This window comes from Acomys russatus, chromosome 16, assembly GCF_903995435.1.
Source record: "Acomys russatus chromosome 16, mAcoRus1.1, whole genome shotgun sequence".
NCBI classification, from domain to species: Eukaryota; Metazoa; Chordata; class Mammalia; order Rodentia; family Muridae; genus Acomys; species Acomys russatus.
Window position 1 is genome coordinate 32,889,348 of NC_067152.1, and position 24,474 is coordinate 32,913,821.

Consider the following 24,474-nt stretch of genomic DNA (forward strand, 5'->3'; position numbering starts at 1 on the left):
ATTTGGCCTTAGAAGTTTTTTCTTTTGTTACTTTGAGACAAGGTTTTTCTGTGTAGCCCTGGTTGTCCTGGACTCATTTTGTAGATCAGGTTGGCCTTAAAGGTTCTTGCATACCAGTTTGTAAAGGGTTGAAATAGATCTGGTTGACAGAGGGGAGGAAGAGAAGGCAGGATTGCAGGCACTCTGTACCTGACTTGGAGATGACAGGAGATTGCTTGAGATTTTTAATGTACAGAGAAAAGGTTGTCAAAGAAACAGCTCATAATAATGTCAATAGTGGTTGTGTTTAGGGTATGGGACTATGGTTACTAAAGCTGTAAAAAGGCCAATTTGTGGGGGGAGAGAAAAAAAAAAACAGATTAAGAAGGTGGTTGGCTAAAGGATAGTTACTGCTGTGTCAGTATGTTGTTTGAGATGATGGTAGAAAAGGGTTTTCAGACCACTTTCTTAACTTCTGTCCTCTTTTTCATCTGCCTCTAAGGAAAACACACACAGAGAAGCCATTCCTAAAGGAACTCCAAAACAGAGTCAGGTCCAGAAGATTTACTCCAGAAAAACTACAGCTCCAAGTCCAAAAGGTGGTTTCCTGAAGTCAAGCAAGGCAGCTCCGAGTAAGAGCCTCCAGTGTGCTGCATGCCAGGCGGCAGCCCCTGGACAGAAACGCTGCCTTCCCGAGTCTGTGGAAACAGACACCCACCAGTTAGCTGCAGAAAAGCCCTTCTAGTCTGACTGCCGTGTGGCTGGGTTTCTATAGTAGCATCAGACTGCTAACTGAGGTGCCTTGTGTAGTCATCTGTGGACACCAGAAGACCTGCCAGGCACTGCTGCTGCTCCGTTCACTGTAGTCGCCCTTTTTTGTTGGTTGTTCCGTTTGTGATGCTCCAAGGCAAGCAGATGGCCTGTCCAGCCCCTGTAGGCTGACAGGTGCTGCTCCCGAGCTAGAGTCTCGTCACAAGGAACCAAGTCAGGTGAAATGCCAGGCTCTCAACTGTATCCCATCAGAGACCTTTTTCTCCTAGCCATATGCCTATCAGGAAGCTTAAGTATCTTCTGCTTTCACACACAGGAAGCACCTGCCCACAGGCCCTGGATAGACTTCTGAGAAGTACAATCGGCACTTTTGAGGGTGAAAAGCTCATTAGTAGGGACGCAAAAGTAGCAAGTGCACTCTAGATGTGTGTTTTGTTTTGTTTTGTTTTGTTTTTAGGACCAGCATCACAGCACTGAGGTCAGTTTAGTGTAGCAGGCAGGTCAGGTTAACAGCATCTCTCATGTCCTCACAGTGAAAGTAAACGAACACAGTCTCCTGCCCCTGATGCTGGAACAGTTCCCATTTCTTTATGTTTCTGACCCAACACTGACCAAAATGTGGAAGCAGCAAATCGCACAGGTTGAACAACTCAAAAGGGAAGCTCAGAGAGAAAACCGATCAAAGAAGAAACTCCAGGATGAAGTAAGCCATTGTCCATTTGAGACCCAAGCATAGGAGTACACACAGGGAGGGCGTGTCCTTGGACAGCATCGTTAACATCTTGGCCTTGTGTTCACCTTACAGATAGAAGAGGCCCTGAGACGGCATGACCTCCTTACTGCCCTTGTCAAGAAAGAGTATGAACATAACCAGAGGCTGGTATGTCAAGAGCGGAACAGACTTGCCTAGCATTACCTGTGGGAGTGGGTGTCTATCTAGGGCTTGAACTGAGAACTGACGATGGGGAAAATAGATGCTACGTTCCACGGGCACAGCGCTGAGAACATACCCACCAGTTGGCTGTCAACACTTGTTTCCACTGCCATATGGCTAGTTCTCACTCCTTTATAGTAAGAGGGTGTCCTTTCTGTGGTGAAAACCCTAAGTTTTCGGATGTAATGTGAATCGCCTGGCTTTCTAAACTTTGATGAGCAAAAGGCACAGCTGAAATTTTATCTGCCTCCAGTCCATACAGGTGCTTAGTAATTGCAGCTTAGAGCTTTCTGGCCTCCTGTCTTTCAGATCCAGGGTAGAGAGCCAGTTTTGTTACATGGTTTGGATTGGAAATCACACTTAACATCCTCCCCAGTTAATACAGTGAGGGCCAATGGCAGAGGTCAGTCTGCCAAAGAAAGATACTTTGAAATACTTATTTGGGTGTCTTTCCTGCAGGCCCAGCTTACAGCTGGAAGTTCTCCTTTGTGTGGGAGCTGAGGGGATGGAATGAGTGCCAAGATGGCTGTCTGCTTTTCTTACTCCCCTTGTCCCTCTTTCCTAGCAAGACTTCAAGGACCGAATTCGCAGACAAAGGCTAACCCAATCAAAGGTAAAAGAAAACCGTCAGCAAACTGTTCGTGCCCGGAAATATTATGATGACTACAGAGTTCAGTTACGTGCGAAAATGATGAGGATGAGAACCCGGGAAGAAATGGTATGTGCACCTTTCCGCCTGTCTAGCTCTGCTAAGATCCTTTTGCTTCCAACTCTTACCTCAATTTGGATCCAAAATCCAAATCCCAACTGCAGCCAGGACTTGTGCTTGAGCTTGACTCACTGCCCAATGGTGCATTCCCATCTTCTTCTTGGTCCTCCTCCCAACACGCACGGACTCTCTTCAGTGCAGCCGCTCCAAGGGTTTGGGAGCACACTGCAAATGGCAGAAATGCTATGGTATGCTTGCATTGATGCAGATGGACATGCAAGGAATCGCCATGCTGGTGAGCTGGTCTATCCTAGTCAATGTTTGGGGACCCCAAATTACTGGTAAATTTTATTACTACAGTAGAACTTGATCATAGTTAAACTGGATTAAATAGAAACCAAAGTATTTCTTGAGAAGTTACTATGGCTTTGAGAGGTTAAGTAACTTGCCTAAGATAATATCGTAACAAATGTGTGCTGTCAGCAGAAGTCTTTTATCAAGAATTCCTTCATAACTTATGAAGAGGAAACAACTGGGCATGTCCAAATCTCTTGAATAGTACTTATGTGGTAGCTGCCCAAATGCTGTCCCTTCACCTTCAGCTAAGGACTTTGTGAGATGCAGACATGGATGTTTGAGAATTCTTTTCCAAAGGCTATAGAGAATATTGGTACATGAGAGGGTGCTGAGCACCACTCATCAATAGGTAAATACAAATTGAAATCACAGCAGACAGTACTCACGCCCCGTAGGATGGCTAAAATAAAGAGAACTGGTGAAGACATGGAGAAGATGGAACTTCTCAAGCAGGGGTAGGATGACAGAGTGAATGCTTTTGGAAAGTCTGGCAGTACTTCTAGAATGCTGTATAGGGTTAATACTTTGGAAACAGAGTGTGTGTATCCACACATAGAAACCAAAACAGCTAAAAAGGGTCCATACCTTTTTTTGTGTGTGTGAACAAAATTTATATTCACACAAGAGAGTGACACAACTAAATGTCTGTAAGGAATCTGACCTTCAAAGCATGTCAGGTTAAGGCTGTTTTCAGAATAGCAAGAGGAGCAGGGCAAGTAGCACTGATAAGCATGGGTTCCCTGTCTGAGGTGATGGAAATGTTTGAAACTGGGGTTGGTTACACAATTCTGAGTCTACTAAAACCTACTTATGATATATACACATTTTAAGAGTTACTTTCTGAAATGCAGTGTAATTTATGATTGAATAACCAACAGATCTTTAAGAAACTGTTTGAAGAAGGTTTACAAATTCAGAAGCAAAGACTACGAGACCTAAGAAACTACGCCAAAGAGAAACGCAACGAAGAAAAGAGACAGCACCAGCATGAGCTGGACTCGATGGAAAACTACTATAAGGGCCAGGTGCGCTTGATCCCAGCCACCTGTCAAGTTGGCTTAGTTCACTGCTGGTTAAATATGCAAATTAGTGCAGAGCTTTGCAGCACCAAGCAGGCTGTGGTGATTATCTCTAAGGAAAATTTAAGACGAACTAAGCTAGTCCTTGGCCACAGCATACAATGTATGTTGCCCTACTTCCACTAAGATTTAAGATGTGCTATTAAGAATAATCACATTGTGATGGAAGACTGGTTTTTCTTCCCTACAGTTTTCATTGCTGGCAGAAGCTATATCACAGGAACGTCAGGAACTCAAAGCCAGAGAGAAATCCCAGGCTCAGGTAACAATTAACAAGACAGGAATCAGGAATTCCTAAAAGGAAACAGACTCCATCTCTGCTCCCAAATACTCTGGTCTTGGAAGGGAGCTGATAAATCACTAAGCTCTCCTGAGGCACCTGCTAACAGCAGGCAGGTGGGGGCAGGGCAGAGTACGGGGGCATGGGTAAGTCAGGAGCTGCAGACTGACTGAGCTTTCTTTCAGACGTTCCATAAGATGAAGAGGGAGCTGAGAGCTAAGATGGAGAAGGAAATCCAGCAACTGCAGTATATAATAACCCAGAACGACGACGATGCTTTCTTCCGGGAACTAGAGGCTGAGCGGTTCAGAGCTCGGCTGCAGCTGGCTTCCTTCCAATACAGTAAAAGTCCTTTCCCAGGAGGCCAAACTTGATAGGTTTCTGGAGACCTTAGCAATAGGGGCAGAGCTAGACCTGAGCCAGTAAACAGTCTAAAACCACAATATGCCTTATTTATGTATTCATGCTAAAACTTTTAATTTTTTAAAAATAAAAACTTTTCCTTAAAGCTTACCGCTTTTGAATCTATAACCTAAAACCTGAGAAAAGAGAATAGACATTTTATCCTAAAGCAGTTAGCAAGCCCTGCAGCCCACTCCTGCAGCCTGTTGGAGGTCAACAAGTTACAGCAATCTAGCAGGCTGTGGGTAAAGCCAATAATGGCTGCTGTTTGGGGATTCAGGAGCTGTGTAGTCCTCGCCTGCCACCGTGAGAGCAGACTTTCACTTCCCCAGCCTCATCTACTTCCTAGCTGGTGGAATCTCCACTCAGGGATGCCTGGCTTCTTACTAACCAGTCAAGTTGACTCTCTGGCTGGTGGTAGACTGGTTGTAGCAGTGCATGCCTTTAATCCTAGCACAAACAAAAGCCACCACACTGAACCATCTTATCCATCAGCTTAGCCTAGCACACTGGAAAATCACAACTTGATGACTAGAGCATGGAAAGTTTTGTTCAGAGACAGGCCTGCCTCACAATTCTCAACCCTGCAGAAGGCTCCTGAGGACAGGGAGTGTGGCCTGGCACCTCCGTACCTGTCAGGGAAATTACCTTTTAAATAAAACAACTTTTAACTATAACTAGACCATTTAGGGTGTTAACATAAAAGGGTACTACCCTCCTGTGTAGTTGCCTCCATCTGTCCTGTAACTAGTCCGAGGGGTAGGGGGACATGTTTACCCTTCATCATAAATAACAGGGGAACTACTGGTTACCACAAAACAGAACCACTTTCAAACAAAGCAGTCATGTCAAACTGGTTTGATTGATATACTATTAAGCACCAAAGATCGTTCTTTAACGTACTGGGACTTTTAGATAAAGCCTAAACAGCAATGTGAAGCAGAGTGTTAAAAAGAGCAGCATGTCCATCTATTTGGGAGACATGAACAAGCATTTCTTCACCTCAGGACACTGGCAACAATTCCACCAAAATGTAATTCAATGAACTAGTGAGTTTATTAGGGTTATTTACAGGCCCATGCTACTGAAAAGCCCTCCAGATGGGTTTGACTTAAGAATGGTATCACAGGATTGCAGCTCTCCTGAAAGACAAGTCTCTGCACCATCACTTCTTTACCACTGCAATAACCTTTCAAGACGGCATGAGCATGGCTTGTCGTCTGTGGCCTTCCCTAGTCCTTTGAGCTGCCCTCCTCCCTCTAGGAGGGAACTGGAGGAAGCAGCCACACAACACCATCTAGAACTGTCACTGCTGTTTGCTGGTTTCCAGATGTTCCATTCTGCTGCAGTCTCTGCTGTATAGATACACACAACACACTCTAGGTGAAAAATGAAACCACATGCATTTCTTTTCTATCTATGTATTTAGCTGTACTTTCATCACCTGGCATTCAAAGAGTAGTAACATCTCTCCTTTTCATTTGGAAGATTTTACTGTTTAACACTAAGGCACACTGGCAAAGATTAGGCCATCTACTGACCACAGCTTTGCCCTCTAGACCCCAGACAGACCCACTTACCTCAGACCAGCCTTGGAAATTCCACCACCTCACTGCCCCCAACCACCACTGTACAGCTGCCATAGCAGAGCAATTCACTCACCTTCCTGCTCCACCTCCGGACAGCCAGGTCCCAGACTCTGAAGCCCTGAAGGAAAGCAGCATTCTTTTCAAGACTCCATGCTATCACCTGTGAAAAGCCAAACATGTTTCCAAACCAAGTAAAAACTCATTATTCTTAAAAACTTCACTGCTGTGACAGTGCAAACAGCATTCATTTTATTGCTCAACTTCGGCATGGGCACATACATACATACATACATACATACATAGTTAATTTTTAAAAACCATTTATACAGATGTTATTGATAAAGCTCATGTAACAAATGAGTGAAAATACAAAGAATATCAAAGCTAAAACATTCTGTAATAAATACAATGGAAATGATAAAACTTTGTTTTTAAAGTCAGTTTGAGAAAAGGAAGAATCTTACATAAAGTGGACTAATTACATCTAGAATAAGCAACTCAGCATTTGGTACAATCATCATCCTACTGTGAGAACATTACCGCCGCACGTGGTGGCCCTGACGTAAGCTGCAGCGGAAAGCACTGTGCTGCCGACCGTGCAGGCACTGGAAGCGTCAAACACCCATCAGTGCAATCTGTCCAACACGGCCAAGTTCAGAGCAGATTTAGTGTTGTCAAAGAAAGCAAATTACAATGGATTTAGGAGAAGAGAAGTTTGTGATCTGGCCTCTAAATGTGGGTAGTGGTGGGGAGCACTGTAAAACACAGAGCAACAGTCTGCAAAACAAAATGGACAAGACACAGCACTACTTTAAAGCTTTGTGCCTCTTGCTGCATGTAGCCACTGGTCAGAATTAAGCTTTCCTGATGGAAAGGGGATGGTCAAACAGCACACCCAGAGGAAGGATATGTGGTAACATAAATATTCACATTAAACACAAGGTAAGTCCAGGTTCAATGACATTGGGTTCTTTGTTGGTGTTTGCTTAGCACCTCTTTGGAAGTAATCAGGTAACGTAATTTTGAAATTCAAATTGAAATCATGTTTTTGGATGTCGTGTGCTACTGCAGACTGTTACAAAGGGCGATGTCCTTTAAAGCTCTGTCAAGTCATTGTTATAAAGTTAAAAGGCACTCAAAAGCAATGGGATTGCCCGCTTTACACTGCATGGGGAGCCACTGAAGGCAGTGCCTCACTATCACTGCATCCCTGCCAGCCATGGTCCTCACCCTCCTGGAGACAGGGCTTCAAGGATCTTCAACCCACTGTGTAGGAGAGGCTGGCCTTGACCACCTGACCCTCCTGCTTCTGAGGTGTCAGCCACCAGGCTGTCAAGTGTTCCTCTTGTCCTTGTCCCAAGCTCATCAAAATTTGCTATTCTTATTTCACACCAATGTCCAAATATAATAGTATATTGTTCTGATGGTTGAATTTTAAAATCCAATGTGATTTTTGATGGTTGCAATCCCTCACCCCAGAATTTTTTTTCACCTTCTGGATCAGGGCATGAGCCACACACCTTGAAAGCTCAACCTGAACTCTTAAAAGTCAGCAATGTGGCAGCCAGGACTCCACTCCCTTAATTTTAAATGAACTCTTCAGTTTTAGAGTCATTGTACAATAGACTTAGAGTCACTCTTATTAGAGGCAAGATCTGCTATGTAGCTCAGGCTAGCCTTGAACTTGGACTGCTCCCTGCCTCAGATTCACAGAGGCAGGGATCACAGACATCCCTGACTTCACTCACACCTGACTTCTGCTCATGTATGATACTCCCTGCCCACCATGCCCAATACCACCTCCAGTTCATCCCACGAGGTAAAAGCAGGGCTCTCTAAGCTTGCTAAACAAATCTTTAGAGCAAAAAAATTTCTTTTAGAAACTTAATTAAAATATAAGTTAGATGTACTTATTAGAGACTTTGGTTTATAGAAATAGCATATAAAAGACAGCTGACCTAGCAAAGAATGAAAATCCCACCCCATCACATACTGAGAAGCTATAAAAATGCAGTATTTCAATTTAAGATGAAAGTAAATCCAAAATACCTGATCCTCTTGATTCAAGAACATGAGGTTTTTTGTTTTTTGTTTTTAAAGTCATCTTAGAAATGGGGAGGGTAGCAAATAAACTCAGTTTAAATGGCTACATTAGGAATTTCCAAGAAAGTCACACTGGAAAATTACAAAACCCCATGTAAGCTACAGTGACCCATATAATGCAAAATATAACGCTCTGCTATAAAAAAACACAACTAAACATGTAAATGGCTTAATTTCATAAAGGTAATGATCCCTTTAGCCAATTGTTTACAAAGGTGGAACAATTCAAAATAACTTTATTAGTTTTTTACAAAGAGCAAGTATAGGAGCTGTTCAAAAATCATATATTCAATCAAAATGAAATGTGACTTGTACCGACTGCTGGAGTTGTCTTGCTGTGGAGACACGCGTGTGTGAAGCGATCTGGATAGGTAACCTTTTATAAAAATAGTAGTAGTCTGTAAGTGTAGAACACTGCCTAACTGGAGATGCAGGGTCAGCATTCTCTAGGTTCAAGGTATTAATTTTTAAATAGCAGCTGAGTGTGTCCTCATGGCAAAGCATAAAGACCCTTATTTTTCCTTGAAAAGGAATTTCAAATTTGTCCTTTCCCCTCACAGTGTCCTAGAACCTAAGGGGCTGGGGAGGGCTGTGCTGTGTCCCAGCCTTCTCTGACGCGCTCGCTGCTGAGGGAGGCTGGGCCAGGGGTGGGTAGAGCTCTCGGGAGTCCTTGGCGTTCATCATTCCACAGCAAAGCCACACGTCTCTTCGATGGCTGTGAGCAGCTTTTCATAGAGCTTTTCATAGCTTTCATAGGGCGGAATGTCTATTCGATTAAAGCTGTGAATAAGCAAATCAGACTTTATCATTTGCTCAGAACTACTCAACAGGTGCAGCAAGCAAGCAAGCATTACACAGCCACAGCAGTCTTTGTGTCATATAGAAAGTCAGAAACTGGCAGTCCTCTGAAGCAGAGATCACCACTTTGGAGTTTGCCTACTGAATTCTAAATAATTTTAATTTTTAAACTGCCTAAAAGAGGTGTCCATCATTTCTTTTAAACTAACACCTACCTACATTGGCTGGAAAAGTACAAAAATAACTCACCACGTATGGGCTTTTGGCAAGTTGTTTGTGCAGGCATCAATCTGGTGTATGGTAAAGAGCCGTGGGCCAGCAGCACCTGCAGTGAAGGAATGTGGGTCAGATCACAGGAGGCACATGTAGCCATCTCCAAAGTCTCAGAATAAACTAGAACATAAACCAAAGGGGCTGGGGAGTGCCTTGTCTTCACGCACACTGACTTGGGGTTATAGGAAACGCAGCCTGGTTTTGAGTTGTAAGTGATATGGGATAAGGTAGGGGTCATAGCATCAGCATTGCAGTCTGAGAAAAGGGCTTAACTGATGTCCGTATGCCAATTGTGTGTCATAGAATGTCTGCATTGCAGATAATAAGGAGATTACTTGGGCAAATGCAATATAGAATAGATTTGGCTTGCTTGTTTGTTTCCTGAGACAGGGTTTCTTTGTGTAACAAGAGACCTGGCTGTCCTAGAACTCCCTCTGCAGAGCAGGCTGGCCTCAAACTCAGAGATCTTCCTGCCTCTGCCTCTCAAGTGCTGGGTTTAAAGCATGTGCCACCACCACCTGCTGGCTTTTAAAATTTTTGAAATAGAGTCCTGCTGTGTAATCCAAGATGGTCTTAAATTCAAGATCCTCCCACTTCAGCTTCCAGCTAGGATTACAGGAATGTGCTATATGCCTAAAATATTATTTGAATCATTAAAAAAATGATAACCTGCGAGGCGTAGTGAGTGGCACACACCTTTAATCCCAGCACTCAGGAGGCAGAGGCAGGTGGGTCTCTTGAGTTCCAAGCCAGCCTGGCCCACAGAGTGAGTCCAGTACAGCCAAGGCTACACAGAGAAACTTTGTCTGTGGGGGGTGGAGGGTGGGTGGGCCAGGGGACAACATAATGCACATTTAGGCTTTATGACTCAAATTGAGCTGAACAAAGATTAGCAGCTTCAGGCTATACTTCAGTTAGCACACATAAAAACACAAGAGAAGAAGACACCAAGCTCTCCAGATAGGGAAAGGGTATGCAACTTCAGGTAGCTTGGCCGGGTCTTTCTGAGTGCTCTGTGGGGGACTGCTGATGAATTACATACAGCCTCGCTTTACAGATTTTCCCTCCTCACCAGCAGCTTAGAAAACGAAAAGCTTAATGGCAAAGGAAGCAATGACCACAATCATTAGCAATGTTATCAATTCAACCAAAACTCAAACAGCTTACTCCACCAAAAAAGAAAAAATTCTAAAAAATTGAAGATGGTTGTAAATCAATGCTCTGAAGTCATATAATAAAGTGCTCTGACCAAACAACTGGCTTCCACAATTTATGCTGCCTACCTCTACTAAGAGAGGCAGAGGAAGCTAGGTGTGGTGGCGCACGCCTTTAATCCCAGCACTCAGGGAGGCAGAGGCAGGCGGATCGCTGTGAGTTTGAGGCCAGCCTGGTCTACAAAGTGAGTCCAGGACAGCCAGGGCTGCACAGAGAAACCCTGTCTCAAAAAGAAAAAGAAAAAAAAGAGGGGGCAGAGAGGGGGATCCCAGGGGGTTCACAGAGACGTGAACAAGTGGCCAGCAAGTAGGAAGCAGAGGTCAGTACACAGGCCCCTCCCTCCATTCTGCACCTGCCAGAAATGCTTCTCTGGAAGGAGCTGGGGTGGGAGTTACCGGTAAGCGACAGTCAAGAAATTCTTCTTAACCACTAGGCTTATAAAACAGCAATATATGCCAAACGCTGTGACCCTACCCTGCCCGCCCCTGCAAAAGTGGATGCCAGGTTCCTGTGTGCCCAGCCCTCAACATCTCACCTTGTAGTGCTTTGAAGCCCTGCAGAGGCACTCGGGAGGACCCTGTCACAAACTGGAGTAACCGTGCTCGTCGCTCTTCATCAAAAAACTCCACAGCTTTCCAGAACCACTTGACGACGTTGCTGTCTGGTGTACAGTGTTTTAACCGGGTGTTGACCTTCCAGTCACTCACATCAATTTTGCCAAGTCCACAAATAATGAGCTGTTGAAACATTTACAGGAGCTGAGCCAGTGGACACCAAAGCTGGGCCTCGCAAGTCCTCTTAGATTTGCAGTGGTGATTCGCATAAGTGGCACACAGCACCTTTATCCAGAAAGCTTTTTAAAACATACTCAACAGACCCTATACTGCAGAGATTCTAACTCTGTGCCTGGTGGCAGTCAGGCCAGCCTTTTTTTTTCCTTTTGAGACAGGGTGTTTCTCTGTGCAACCTTGGCTGACCTGGAACTCACTCTGTAGACCAGGCTGGCCTCAAACTCAGAGAGTTGCCTGCCTCTGCCTCCCGACTGCTGGGATTAAAAGTATACGCCACCACTGCCCATCGAGGGTCTGTATCTTTAAACCTCCAGAAGTATCTACTCATTGTAAGTCCTGTTCCCGGCATCTGACAATCACTGTGATGGACAAGATGAAAGATTTGTAAAAATTCCATAGTTTCAAAATAGAATTCTAAAACTTTGAAAAGTTAGACAGAAATCAATATTCAGTAAACACAGGCTGTATATAGCACCCCATGCCTATAATTCCAACACTTCAGAGGCGGAGGCAGGAGAATTACCATGAGTTTGAGGCTAGCCTGAGCTATTACTTTATATCAAGCAGGCAAACACATCTACACATAATTTTAAAAAATAATAATACATTTTAAAAAAGACTAGCAAGAAAAAGCCAGTAATACTAGTAAATAAAATCTTTTTGTTTGTTTTTGGAGACAGTGTTTTTCTGTATATCCTTGGCTGTCCTGGAACTCTGTAGACCAGGCTGGTCTCGAACTCAAGAGATCCACCTGCCTCTGTCTCCCGAGTGCTGGGGTTTTAAAGTCATGCATCACCGTGCCTGGCTAAATAAAATTATTTTTAAAAGGTTTTTAGACTTCAAATACATTATTTCCTATCTATCAGATAAACTCTTACAGGAAATATTTTGGGCTTTGGAATTTCTCTGAGTAAGCAGAAAATAAAATCTTTTTTATGTACTTACTCTTCTTGAGACAGATAGTTGCAATGTAGCTAGCCTTAAATGTTCAATCTTCATGTCTCAGTCCAAGTGCTGTATCATGGCCATGCACTACCACACCCAGAAAACTCACTATTTCTTTTATAGCAGTTGAGTATCAAGTCCATGTGTTTACTGTGGCACTCTAAGGGGCAGCTTCACATAGAAGGGAATGCTAACTGTTCAACACAGAGCTGATTACGGTCACTATATGGATGTCTGCAAAGGCCCAGGATGGTTAAATACCACATAATTTATCTTGTTTTGTTTCTTCTAAATACTTTCTAGCAAAGATGAGCACAAATCCAGTTGAGCTTAGCTTTTTTTTTTTCTGAGACAGGGTCTCTCTGTGTAGCCTTGGCTGTCCTAGACTCACTTTGTAGACCAGGCTGGCCTTGAACGCACAGAGATCTGCCTGCCTCTGCCTCCCTAGCGCTGGGATTACAGGCGTGCGCCACCACACCCAGCTGAGTTTAGCATTTATTCAAATAAAGTTCAGTATGTTAGAGACAAACTAATGGGATTATATTTAAATAAGCCAATTAAATCAAGAAATGACAAAAAATTGGGAAGAGGGCCAGATACCAAGATGGCTCAGTGGCTAAAAATACTACTTGTTAAGCAAATGTGGCAACCTGAGTTCAACCCCTAGGACTCACATTCCATAAAGATGGAATGTGAGCTGACTTCACAAAGCTGTCCTCTGTTCTCCACATGTGCACCACAGGAAGAATGTCTATATGACATGAAAAGAAAGGGACTTGAGAGGTAGTTAGCTGGTGGAGAACATGAATCCCTGGGTTTAATCCCAGCAGTGAGGAGGGAACAGAAAGCCAGAACTAATAAAAGGTCATCCGCATCCACATGCTTAGTCCAGACTAGCTACAGAGAAGAGAGGCTCGAGCGGAGAGAGCTTTCTGCACTTGCAGAAGAGTCAAGCTTGGTTCCTACTACATGTGTCAGGCAGCTAACAATCACCTGCGACACCTCTCTGATCTCTGAGGGCATCTGTACCAATATGTGCATGCACACGCGCAGCACACGCACAGCACACACGACACACACACACACACACACACACACACGACACACACACACACACACACACACTCATATACACAGAAAGAAGAGAGAGTGCTTATTCAGAAAAATTCCAAAGCCCAAAATATTTTCTGTAAGAATTCTCAGGGCATTACGCCGTGAAACCTGAAACCATCAGGAAGCACCACTGCAAACAGTAGAAGAGCTCCCAGACTTCTTACAGCACATGAGATCAGAATAGTGGCACACTAACCTCCAGCTCCTTCTCATCAAATGTCTTCAGCAGATGCTGTGGAATGACTTCATTAAACCCCTTCTGCAGGGCCAGGAACTGGGCTTCAATGCCTCGGAGAAATCTCCAGTTTACATAAAGCCTGCAAACATTGGGCAGTGGTGTCATGTGACTGCACAGTCTCGGATTTGGTAATTGGCATACATATCTACTTTGGCAACTTCACATTTTAAAGTGTCTATTGTTAAAAATATTTTAGTCTAATAGGGATGAGATACAGGCAAATTGTAGAGTCCTGCTGATAGGCAAAAGACTCTGGGTTCACTCTCCAGCCCAAAAGAAAAAGAAAACTAATAAAATAATTTAGTCTAGGTGCCGGTCGTAATAGCACACGCCTTTAATCCCAGCACTCAGGAGGCAGAGGCAGGTGGATCACTGTGAGTTCTAGGCCAGCCTGGTCTACAAAGCAAGACCAGGAGAGCCAAGGCTACACAGAGAGACCTTGTCTTGAAAAACCAAATAATAACAACAACAATAATATAGTCCAATATCTAAAAAAGAGGGAACAAATGGATTCTAAGTGCTAAGACAATTCAGTATACTAAAAAAGCGTACCCAGTCAGACATGGTGGCAAATGCCTAATTCTGGGAAGCAGAGGCAGGCGGATCTCTGTAAGTCTGAGGCTAGCCTGGTCTACAAAGTGAGTCCAGGACAGCCAAGACTACACGGAGAAACTGTGTCTCAAAAAACAAACAGCAGCAGCAGCAGCAGCAGCAGCAGCAGCAGAAGGGCAGCACTCTTCTACCACTAGCTACCTAGTAGCATCAATGATTGACTCTTCGAGACTGGCTCTAGTGGGACAGACATTTAATCCCTGTCACTAAGAAGGCTGCCCTATTGGGCTACAGAGTGAGGTCAAGGCCAGCCTGGGCACTCAATGAGACCTTGTCTTACATTTAGAACAAGGAGGAAGGGACGCAGCTCGGCGGCAGAGCTGTGCCAACACACATAAGGCCTTGCACTCAGTCCCAGCACTGCAGACTGACTAAATAAGAGCAACTCTTCAAATCAGAGAACCCTCTAGTAAACTCAAAGTCTACTAGAACTTAGGGTTCACTTTTGGTTCAAATTTAGTAATTATCATAAATATCTACTTTGGTAAGTATTTAATGATAATTTTAATAAATGCTTCCTTCTAATTTAGTGATTTTTAAAAACATTGTATGTATTGGTGTTTTGCCTAGATTTATATTTGTATGGGAGTGTCAGATGCCCTAGAGTTACAGACACTTGTGAGTTGCCATGTGGGTGCTGGAAACTGAACCTAGGTCCTCTGGAAGAACATCCAATGCTCCTAACTGCAGAGTGAGTGATCTCTCTGCCCCAACATTTCTTTCTTAATTTATAGTACACACATCAATAAGCAGAATAAAGAGGCCATTCTCTTAAAGATTGGCCCTTCCCAGGGCAAGGGTAACTTGAGAGCTGTCAGAGCATGTGAGGAGCTCGTCTGTTTATGCAAGAGGAAGAGAAGAGGAAACGAGGCAGAGTGGGAATGAGCAAAGCCCAAAGAGGACGGTGTTAGAATCATCTCACTGCTCTGAGAGGTTATGAAAACTTGTAAGATATTAACTTACCAACAAAAATGCATTAAAATAATACCTCTTTTGTGAAACTTCCCTTGTACCTTTTAAAACTTGTTTTGAGCCAGGGTCTCACTACCTATGCCATGTATGGTATGCGTGATGTGTAAGTATGGGTATTATTTGGGCCTTACAGGCTGCTACAGGACAGCCAAGGGCGACTTTCTGTACTTCTGATCTTTCTGCCTCCTGAGATCACAGGTGTGTATCAATATACCCAGCCTAAGAACATTCGGAGTTAACTTTAACTGCACATCCTTATCCATACTTAGCTGTATGTGTTTCTGTCAAAGAGTACTAGAAATGGGGCTGTCTGGTGGAGGGCATGCTCATGTTCATATAGACTGGGCTGCCCAGTGTGTCACTTCAATCAAAAGCATACAGCACTAATCATGTTGGCCAAAAGTATATATGGACCTTAAAAAGACGAGGCACAGGCTGGAGAGATGGCTCAGCAAGCAGTTAAGAACACTGGCTGTTCTTCCAGAGGTCCTGAATTTGATGCCTAGTGCCCACATGATAGCTCACAACCATATGCAACTCTAGTAACAGGGACTCTGATGCCCTGTTTTGCCCTCCATGGGTACCAGGCATGCACATGCTCCATAGACACAAATGTAAGAAAAATACTCAGACCTGCTATTCCAGGACTTGGGAGGTAGAGGCCAGAGGATCAGGAATTTAAGGTTATTCTTTGGGTACATAGGAAGTTGGAGGCCAGTATGGGTTATGTAAGACCATCTCCAAAATGGGGGTGGGGCAGAGGGCTAGCAGCCTTTTCTGTGTTCTGGACCATCAGCAGCCCATAAGAAAGAAGCCTATCTACTGAGAGGGAGGCCAAGAAAGGAAGCAATCTTTGATACCACATAGGAGCCCAGCAAGCTCAAGTAAAGCCAGTCGTTTGCACTGTTAACTCTCAAGTCTGACAGTTAAAGGCCCACTTTGGCCTTTTAACCCCAGTTGACAGCTTGTGGACTAGCAGCACACCATACCTTTTAGTCTCTGCCCAATTACCAATCTCAGGAATTATGAAAAAACAGTCAAAAGTGAGACAGTTTTTTGTTTTGTTTTTTTGGTTTTTTGAGACAGAGTTTCTCTGTGTAGCCCCGGCTGTTCTGGAACTCTCTCTATAGACCAGACTGGCCTTGAACTCAGATCCTCCAGTCCCTGCCTCCCTGCTGGGATTAAAGGCATGCACTACCACTGCTCAACTAGGGTGGGAGTTTTCAGGTTGTTTAATTCCATGGAAGTCTGTTCCAGCAGTAAGTAAGATTTCTTAAACACTTAAATGTTTTTCTATATTGGTGTCCTAGAACCCTTTTTAAATTAAATTCCATCATTTACCTGACATATTCTTTTTTATTTTCTTCAGTAACAGGGATACTTTTGCCATTTGGTTTGAGTTCATGCTGAATAATTTCACCATAAGCATTATGTTCAACACAGAAGGTATGGTCCAGAACACCCGTGATATCATTTTCACTAAATAAGAAACAAAAGAGACATGTTAACCGGAAACCTACCTCACATCTCCTACAGTGAGTTCACAGGCGAGGCTGCTCAGCTAAGACGGCAGCACAGTATAGCAGACACAGGGCCAAACTTGAACCACCAATTCTTATGCTATCATGCCATCTTTTCCTACACAGAAAAGTAAAGAAAGCTTTCTCCTTATAAGTACAGACAGTATCCCACTTCCTGGGCAACAAGAACGGGCTGTCACAGACTCTTTTGAAATACAATACAATGGATTTTAGTGTCTAGATATAAGGCTCTTCTGAACATGGGCACCCTCCAGAGACCAAACGCCTGAGCATGCTCAGTGAGAAAGTCATCTGTCATTTGCATAGAACCTAGCACTGCCTGAGTACCTTCCCACACAGAATCAGTCAGCAGCTGTTACTCTGTAAAGTATGGTTCCAATACTCACTGCCTTCATTACAATGAAATAGTAGGACAGGTCAGATGACTCATTGTGGAAAAGTGCTCAGTGCAGGCCCACAGCCTGACTGCGGAAGAACTCACTTCCACAGCTATCCTGTCCTGTACAGGCCTCAGGTGCTTCTGTGCCCACTCCCCACACACATACACACAACATACTTTTTTTTTTTCCTAAAGCAATGACAGAGGCTGGAGATATGCCTCAGTGGGCCCAGGCAGTAGCAACATGCATGCGGAAACTCTCTTAGACTCCCAAACCAGATGAAAAGCTACAGGAGATCAGTGACTGCTGAGAGGAAAAGAATCACTTTTCTCTAGGGATGAGTCCCCACCTAGGGTATCTAATCCCAAGTAACGTGCCCTACACACAGACACATACTGGCAACACAAAATGGACTCAAACGTGGGTGTACATGTGTAACTTCAGTTCCAAGGTATGTGACACCCTCTTCTGGCCTCCTCAGACACTGTACACACTAGGTGTACAAACATGTATGCTGGCAAAGCACCCATAGACATAAAATAAATACTGTAAGAATCTTTTAAAGTAATAACATGGGCTGGAGATGTATCTCAGAGATAAAGCCCTTCCTTGCCTCGCATTCATGCAGCCCTAGTCTCCTAACCTTCAGGAATCTTAGAAGTGCAGGGAACAGTAGACCACGGGTGGCCATAGGGTAAGGTGGGTGGAGGATTTCTTACATAGTTTTATCACAAACCACACATTTTCTGTGCCTATTTCAAATAAAAAAAAATAAGTACATTAGTTTTGAAAGGTATCTTTTTGTTTTATTGTCTGCTTCTTAAAAATGTATTATTATATCTTTGTATGTATGAGCATTTTGCCTACATGTGTGCCTAGTGCTTGAAGAAGCCAGGAAAAAGCAATGAATCCCCTGGAACTGGAGCTACACACAGGTGTGAGCCACCAAGTGAGTGCTGGGAATCGATCCCAGGACTGCTATAAAGAGCAGCCAGTGCTCCTAGCCACTGCGGCCTCTCTCCAGCTTTCTCTTATATCTTTGGTTGTGAGCCTAGCCTTTAACAATTGAGCCATCTCTCCAGGCCCAGCTTTCTCTTTTTGAGATATGGTGTCAGCATGTTGTGGAGGCTAGTCTTGACTTCATGCCTCTCCTCAGGCTCCCAAGTGCGGGCTTTATAAGGATGAACTATTAGATGTAGCCTGTATTTTTAGGGTTTAATTTCATTATTAACTGTATGCATGTGCCTGTGTATGAGTACAGGTGCCCAAAGGCCAGGCAAAGTCTTAGACTGGAGTTCCAGGGCCTGTGAGCTCCCTAACAGGGTGCAAGTCCTATTCAAGATCAGTGCATGCCCTAACTGCTGAACCTCCTTAGTGGTTTCTGCTTTGTTTTTTTAAGGTTTCCTAAAAATGTGTGTGTGTGTGTGTGCGCGCGCGCGCGCGCGCGCTAAGTTGGCTTTATGTATGTAGACTGTGTGTGTGCAGGTGGTTGCAAAAGCTGAAAAGGGCATCAGATCCCTTGGAGCATCATGATCTGCCTCATGAAGAGTCCTGGGAACGGAACTTAGATCCTCTACAAGAGTAATAATCAGCGCCATTAACCACTGAACCATCTCTCCAGCTCCTAGCTTGTATCTTTTTAAAGGTTCAGATGCTAATATGATAAACAGACAGATATAAGAATCAATACGTACAGTATCCACACCAAACTATTATGAAGGTCTGGATCAACTAACTCCATGTCATCCAAAGTAATTGACTTCCCAAGCAACTGTTTATAAAAAGGCAATGTGAAACCACCATCAATATAGTGTCCATGGAATACAGCCATTCCCATTATTCTTCCAACAAAGTGGAAATAGGATAAATGTTCCTGAAATGAAAAGAAAAAACCAAACAAGATATAAATGCTCAACTTAGAAACTGTCCAGGAAGTTGTCTTAATAAAAATAAATAAATAAGCAGCATTTTCCCCTTCTTTCTTGGTTTTGTTTTGTTTTGTTTCTGAGATAGGGCTTCACTTGTAGCCCAGGCTGTCCCTGAATTTATGATTCTCCTGTCTCACTTTCCCCATTGCTGAGATTCAGGTACAAGGCCACCCTGCCCATGCCTCTCTCTGGGCAAAAGCCCTTTAGAAAACCATTCCTTTACAAACCTGTGTGAAGCTACTTGTATGTCCTGTTCTCTGAATGTCTTGTCAAGAAATAAAGCTTTTAATCCTAATACCTTGCTTCCTTGACTAGCCACAAACTGGGCTTCAGGACACCATGGATTTTGTATCACATTTGGATTAGTTCACCAACTACTGTGTATACAGAAATTAACTAGTCCCTGTAGGACTGGTCCACATTTGGAGGTAAAGACAGGATGAAGAGAGAGTACCCTTGAGGACAGCAAGGCAATGAGACCCAAGGTCTGGGTCTACTCCTGGGAAGCAGCCACTAAGGTCAGATGACAGGCAGATGGGCAGCTTTGCCTTAATAAAGAATTGCCTGATGAGCCAATGCCACCACACAGCTATTCTTTTACCATATTGTTTGCTTGGTTGCATATCTGTATTTTTTAAATTCTTTTTCTTTTCCATTTGATAAGTAGTCTTTATTTATTTTTTAACCTTTTTAAAAGATTTACTTATTATATATACAGTTCTCTACCTGCATGTACACCTGCACACCTGAAGAGGGCCCCAGATCCCATTATAGATGGTTGTGAGCCACCATGTGGTTGCTGGGAATGAACTCGGGACCAATGGAAGAACAGCCAGTGCTCTTAAACTCTGAGCCATCTCTCCAGCCCCCTAATAAGCACTCTTTTTCTACTTTTTTTTTTTCCCCCTTTTCGAGACAGGCTTTCTCTGTGTAGCCTTGGCTATCCTGGACTTGCTTTGTAGACCCAGGCTGGCCTTAAACTCACAGGGATCCGCCTGCCTCTGCCTCCTGAGTACTGGGATTAAAGGCGTGCACCACCACAGCTGGCCCTAATAAGTACTCTTTAATATCATCTCTTTTTTTGGTTTTCCCTGTGTAGTCTTGACTGTCCTGGACTCACTTTGTAGACCAGGCTGGCCTCGAACTCACAGCGATCACCACCACACTGGCCCTAATAAGTACTCTTTAATATCATCTTAAAATTTGTTTTATCTTATATGTAACACCCAGAGGAAATGATTGTCACTTTTATGGTGCAGATATTTTAATGTTTTCTCTTAAGGTATCTACCAAAGCTGTATTACATTATTATTTCACTTAACATCACTTAACATACAATGAACACACATCTTTATCTCATACTTTTTAATCTCATAGTATGCCCTTGTTTGAAAACATAACAGATTTAATTAGAAAGCAACAAATTAGCATTAATTATAACATTTGGAGGGAAGCTGGTGCTAAGGATCAAACCTAGGGCCTCACAAACGCTAGTCAAGAACACTACCACTGAGCAACAGCCCCAGCCTTAACTTTTAAGTGTTTAACAATGTACTGCAGGATTTAAAAAGCATAATTAAAGCTTAATATACAGGGTCTCCTGTACCTCTCATAACCCTTTTCTAAGGTGCAAACTCTTCCTCTTTTTTGTTTTTCAAGGAAGGGTTTCCTGTGTAATAGCCCTGGCTGTCCTGGAACTCTCTTTGTAAACTAGGCTGGCCTTGAACTCAGAGATCTGCCTGCCTCTGCCTTCCGAGTGCTGGGATTAAAGGCGTGTGCCACCACGCCCGGCCTACTGTTAATTTTAAACAGTAAAATACTTGACGTTTAAGACAATGAATTAATTATCCTATAGTCACAAAGACATTAACTTATATGAAAAGAATGGTTCTACATCTTTTTGTTTGCTTTCAGAGACGGGGTCTCATAACACAAGCTGTCCTGCCTGTAAGAAGCAGGTCAGCCTAGACCTTGTGTGACCTGCTGGCTTAGCCTGGAAAGCACTGGGATCTCAGGTATGAGCCTGCAAACCCAGAGACTCCACGTCTTTCTAATTTCATAATCCATGTTTGTTTGGTTTCTTTCTTTTACTTTGGAACCAGGTCTCATTATGCAGTCCAGTCTGGCCTCAGCCCTTCAAGTGATGTGACTGCAAGCATAATACACCACTAGACCCAGATCAAGAACAACCACTTACATTGTTTTTTGTTTTTGTTTTTTTAGACAGGGTTTCTCTGTCCTGGACTCACTGTGTAGACCAGGCTGGCCTCGAACTCAGAGATCCACCTGCCTCTGGCTCCCAAATGCTGGGATTAAAGGCGTGCGCCACCCCGCCCAACCCCATTTACACTGTTGTATATCATAATTTAATCAATCCTCTGTATGGACAACTGTGGTGTGTCCAATGAGGAATAATCAATAGCAGATAGCCTAGTGTCCCAATGCAGCACATGGCTATACTCATTTACGGGGACAAGTTTCAGGAAGAGGAACTGTTGACTTAGAGGGTGTGGCCATGATCAGCCAAATGATTCCTCTGTGATAATCACAGTGTCATTTAGAGATGAGAGCCGAGGGGGTCCCAGCACATTCACACTACTGTGAGTACAGCTCATACCGGATTAACTGCAGAGTCAGGATTGATCTGCAATGTGTAGATATCATCTCTGGAATATTGGAAGAGACCATAGTAAGGATTCAACATTTCATGCGACAGGAGATACAACCATTCCCTAGAAAACAAGGTAAAGCAATTTGTTAGTTAAGATATGCAGTAGTCACTCTAGTAAATATATTTTTTCATTTAAAAACTTTATTATTATAGGTACGTATATGTGTGTGAACACATGTGCCATGGCACACATGTGGAGGTCTGAGGACAACTCTGTGGAGCTAGTGTCCTCCTTTCATTTTCATATAGGTTTGGGGACTGAACTGGGACTGCATGGCAAACGATTTAACCTGTTGGACTTTACCCAGGCAGGCCTCAAACTCACAGAGTTCCACCTGCTTCTGCCTCAAGTGCTGCGATGAAAGGCAAGCTCCACCATGCCCAGTTTCCACAGTTCTTTTACATTAACATAAAATACAGTACTAACTGTGGTTCTATAAAATCACTAGAGAAAATGAATGTTTAGAAAGCAAATAAACTTAATTATTACACAGTTATTGCTCATAATTTGGAGCAATTTTGTTATGCTTTAGCATCAGTGAGTATAAAGGTACTGTCTACATGTTCAGTTGCTCATAAGATGCTGCTGCAGCCCTAGAGTGCATCACTTACACTGCTAAATAAGATCAATAACCCATGATAAACCATCTAGATATCTGTTTCTATCAGGAAGACTTATACTAGATTCTTAAGGAAGCTGCTAACCTGCACTACTGGTTCACTCAGGCATTTAAGTTTTATTCCCTCTCAAGTCTCTGAGGGGCATTGAAGACCAGATAGTTTAGTTTTACAATCAAGTTTAGTTGGTTAGGGGATAAGATCTTTTTAGATCAAGATAAAGGATTTAAATTAATAGAGATGAGATATGATAGATATTGAATTTCATTCAGAAATTTAGACCCAACAAGATAGGAAAGATGTTTATTTCAAGTTTGACAAATATAAATAGCCAAATCACTATGAATGTAACATTTATATAACTCATGATTGTCTCATGGTTCTCTCTGCTGTATGTAGTTTGTTTTATTCATGTGCAATCAAATAAATATGTTAAAAAAGAAATTAAAGTCTTAAAATTAATATGCAAGACAGATTCTTTTTTTTTTTTAATCTAAACTATACAAGTAAGTGGATGGACCTAGAAAAGATTATATGGCATAAGGTGACCCAGAACCAGAAAGACAAACGCTGTGCATGTTGTGATTCCTAGCTTTAAATCTTCAGATCTAAGTATGTAACCTGGAGTAGCTGCAGAAACTAGCCAAGTAAGAGAGACCAATGAGGGTTGGAGGAGGGCTTGAGAGAGAGATAGCAGGATACAGCTGATACAAAGGGGGAAATGGGGAAATGGAGTGGGAGTCTAATTGGAAAGGAAGGTGCAACAATAACACAAAGCATGTTTGGTGAAGCCTCGAGAAATCAAACCATTTCACATTTACTTAAAATTATACATAATACACGTAAGCATATATGAGTAGACAGACAGACAAAGTTATGCCACTTGGGCTGACAATGTTCCCCTACAAGAGCCATAGACTAGCTTACTAAAAACCTCAGTAGCAGGCATTTGAAATTTCTGTTGAAGTTGTTAGTCAGCGTAGTCTAAGTGACTCCCAAAATAATAGAGACTATTGCTGTTGCCCTTGGTTGCCTCTCAGAGACTGAAAAGTAAACCCCTATAGCTGAAGACACTGCACACTTAAGAGCTAGGACTCAGAGGATTTGAGCTGGATCTAACCCAAATGCCTCTGCCTTATAGTCTTGTTTTCATGATACCATCAAGTACTATGCAAGCTGTCAAGAAAGGGAAGCAATCAATAGTCTACCCAGCTGTGACAGCCATGAACTGTAACAATGACCAGATGGCAGGATATTCATAAAAGTACAATGGTGGTACTCCTGCCTTAGTGATAACTAACCGCTGCATGGCTGGACCTTAGGCCCACTCAACCAGAGGAAACTCATGCCTGGCACAAAAAACCTAGCCAACTACTAGAGGCTAATGAAGTCATGGATCTTTTTGGGTTTTCGAGACAGGGTTTCTCTGTGGAGGCCTGGCTGTCCTGGACTCACTCTGTAGACCAGGTTGGCCTCAAACTCACAGAAATCTGCCTGCCTCTGCCTCCTGAGTGCTGGGATTAAAGGCATGAGCCACCACTGCCCAGCAAAGTCATGGATTTTTGTTGTTGTTGTTGTTTCTGGATGTTTGGGTTCCCTCTCCCCACCAAGACAAGGTTTCTCTGTGTAATAGAGCTCTGGCTGTCCAGGACTCTCATTGTAGACGAGGCTGGCCTCAAACTCACAGAGAGCCGCCTCCCTCTACCTCCCAAGTGCTGGGATTAAAGGCGTGTGCCTCCACCACCTGGCAAAGTCATGGATCTTAAAAGAGAACCTGTTACCACCACTTTGCCAGATCAGCATAATTCCTAATTTCATTCTAAAATTTATCTTTTTACCCACGTATATGTGCAACTCTCAGCCCTCATCAACGAAGCTTTCTTTCATAGCAAATGGAGACAACTGTAGACAAGCTCCACTGGTCACAATGTAGAGATAAACGGACATTCGGAACCCAGCCTCAGTGGATACATTTACAATACATTCTACAATGAAGATTTCAGAAGAGATGGCAGGAAGACTGTAAGAGACAGAGGACCAGTAAGTCTGCTGTGGAATGTGCCTTTTGGAAAAGACAGGGAAGCTATAGCCACGACACTGCCAAACATGGCTGCCTAAACAGGACCTGAGTGATTATATCAATAGTCACACTAACATGGAATGGGGAAATCTAATG

At 43.3% G+C, this 24,474-nt stretch overlaps 2 protein-coding genes across 2 annotated transcripts in view; one reads left to right on the forward strand and one right to left on the reverse strand.

Moving 5' to 3' along the window:
* Cep95 (centrosomal protein 95) overlaps nt 1-4,680 on the forward strand; it is a 31,985-nt gene extending 27,305 nt beyond the window's left edge. Inside the window, exons 14-20 of the mRNA XM_051158917.1 lie at nt 482-611; nt 1,284-1,453; nt 1,556-1,630; nt 2,250-2,402; nt 3,629-3,775; nt 4,020-4,091; nt 4,295-4,680. Coding sequence (XP_051014874.1) covers nt 482-611; nt 1,284-1,453; nt 1,556-1,630; nt 2,250-2,402; nt 3,629-3,775; nt 4,020-4,091; nt 4,295-4,483 — 936 coding nt within the window. The 3' untranslated portion in view covers nt 4,484-4,680. The remainder of the gene's footprint in view (nt 1-481; nt 612-1,283; nt 1,454-1,555; nt 1,631-2,249; nt 2,403-3,628; nt 3,776-4,019; nt 4,092-4,294) is intronic.
* Nucleotides 4,681-7,596: 2,916 nt separating this feature from the next.
* Smurf2 (SMAD specific E3 ubiquitin protein ligase 2) overlaps nt 7,597-24,474 on the reverse strand; it is a 100,143-nt gene continuing 83,265 nt past the window's right edge. Inside the window, exons 13-19 of the mRNA XM_051158918.1 lie at nt 21,627-21,741; nt 18,776-18,954; nt 16,502-16,639; nt 13,535-13,655; nt 11,025-11,226; nt 9,251-9,326; nt 7,597-8,983 (exon numbers count right to left, since the gene is read on the reverse strand). Of these exons, the coding sequence (XP_051014875.1) occupies nt 8,884-8,983; nt 9,251-9,326; nt 11,025-11,226; nt 13,535-13,655; nt 16,502-16,639; nt 18,776-18,954; nt 21,627-21,741 (931 nt within the window). The 3' untranslated portion in view covers nt 7,597-8,883. The remainder of the gene's footprint in view (nt 8,984-9,250; nt 9,327-11,024; nt 11,227-13,534; nt 13,656-16,501; nt 16,640-18,775; nt 18,955-21,626; nt 21,742-24,474) is intronic.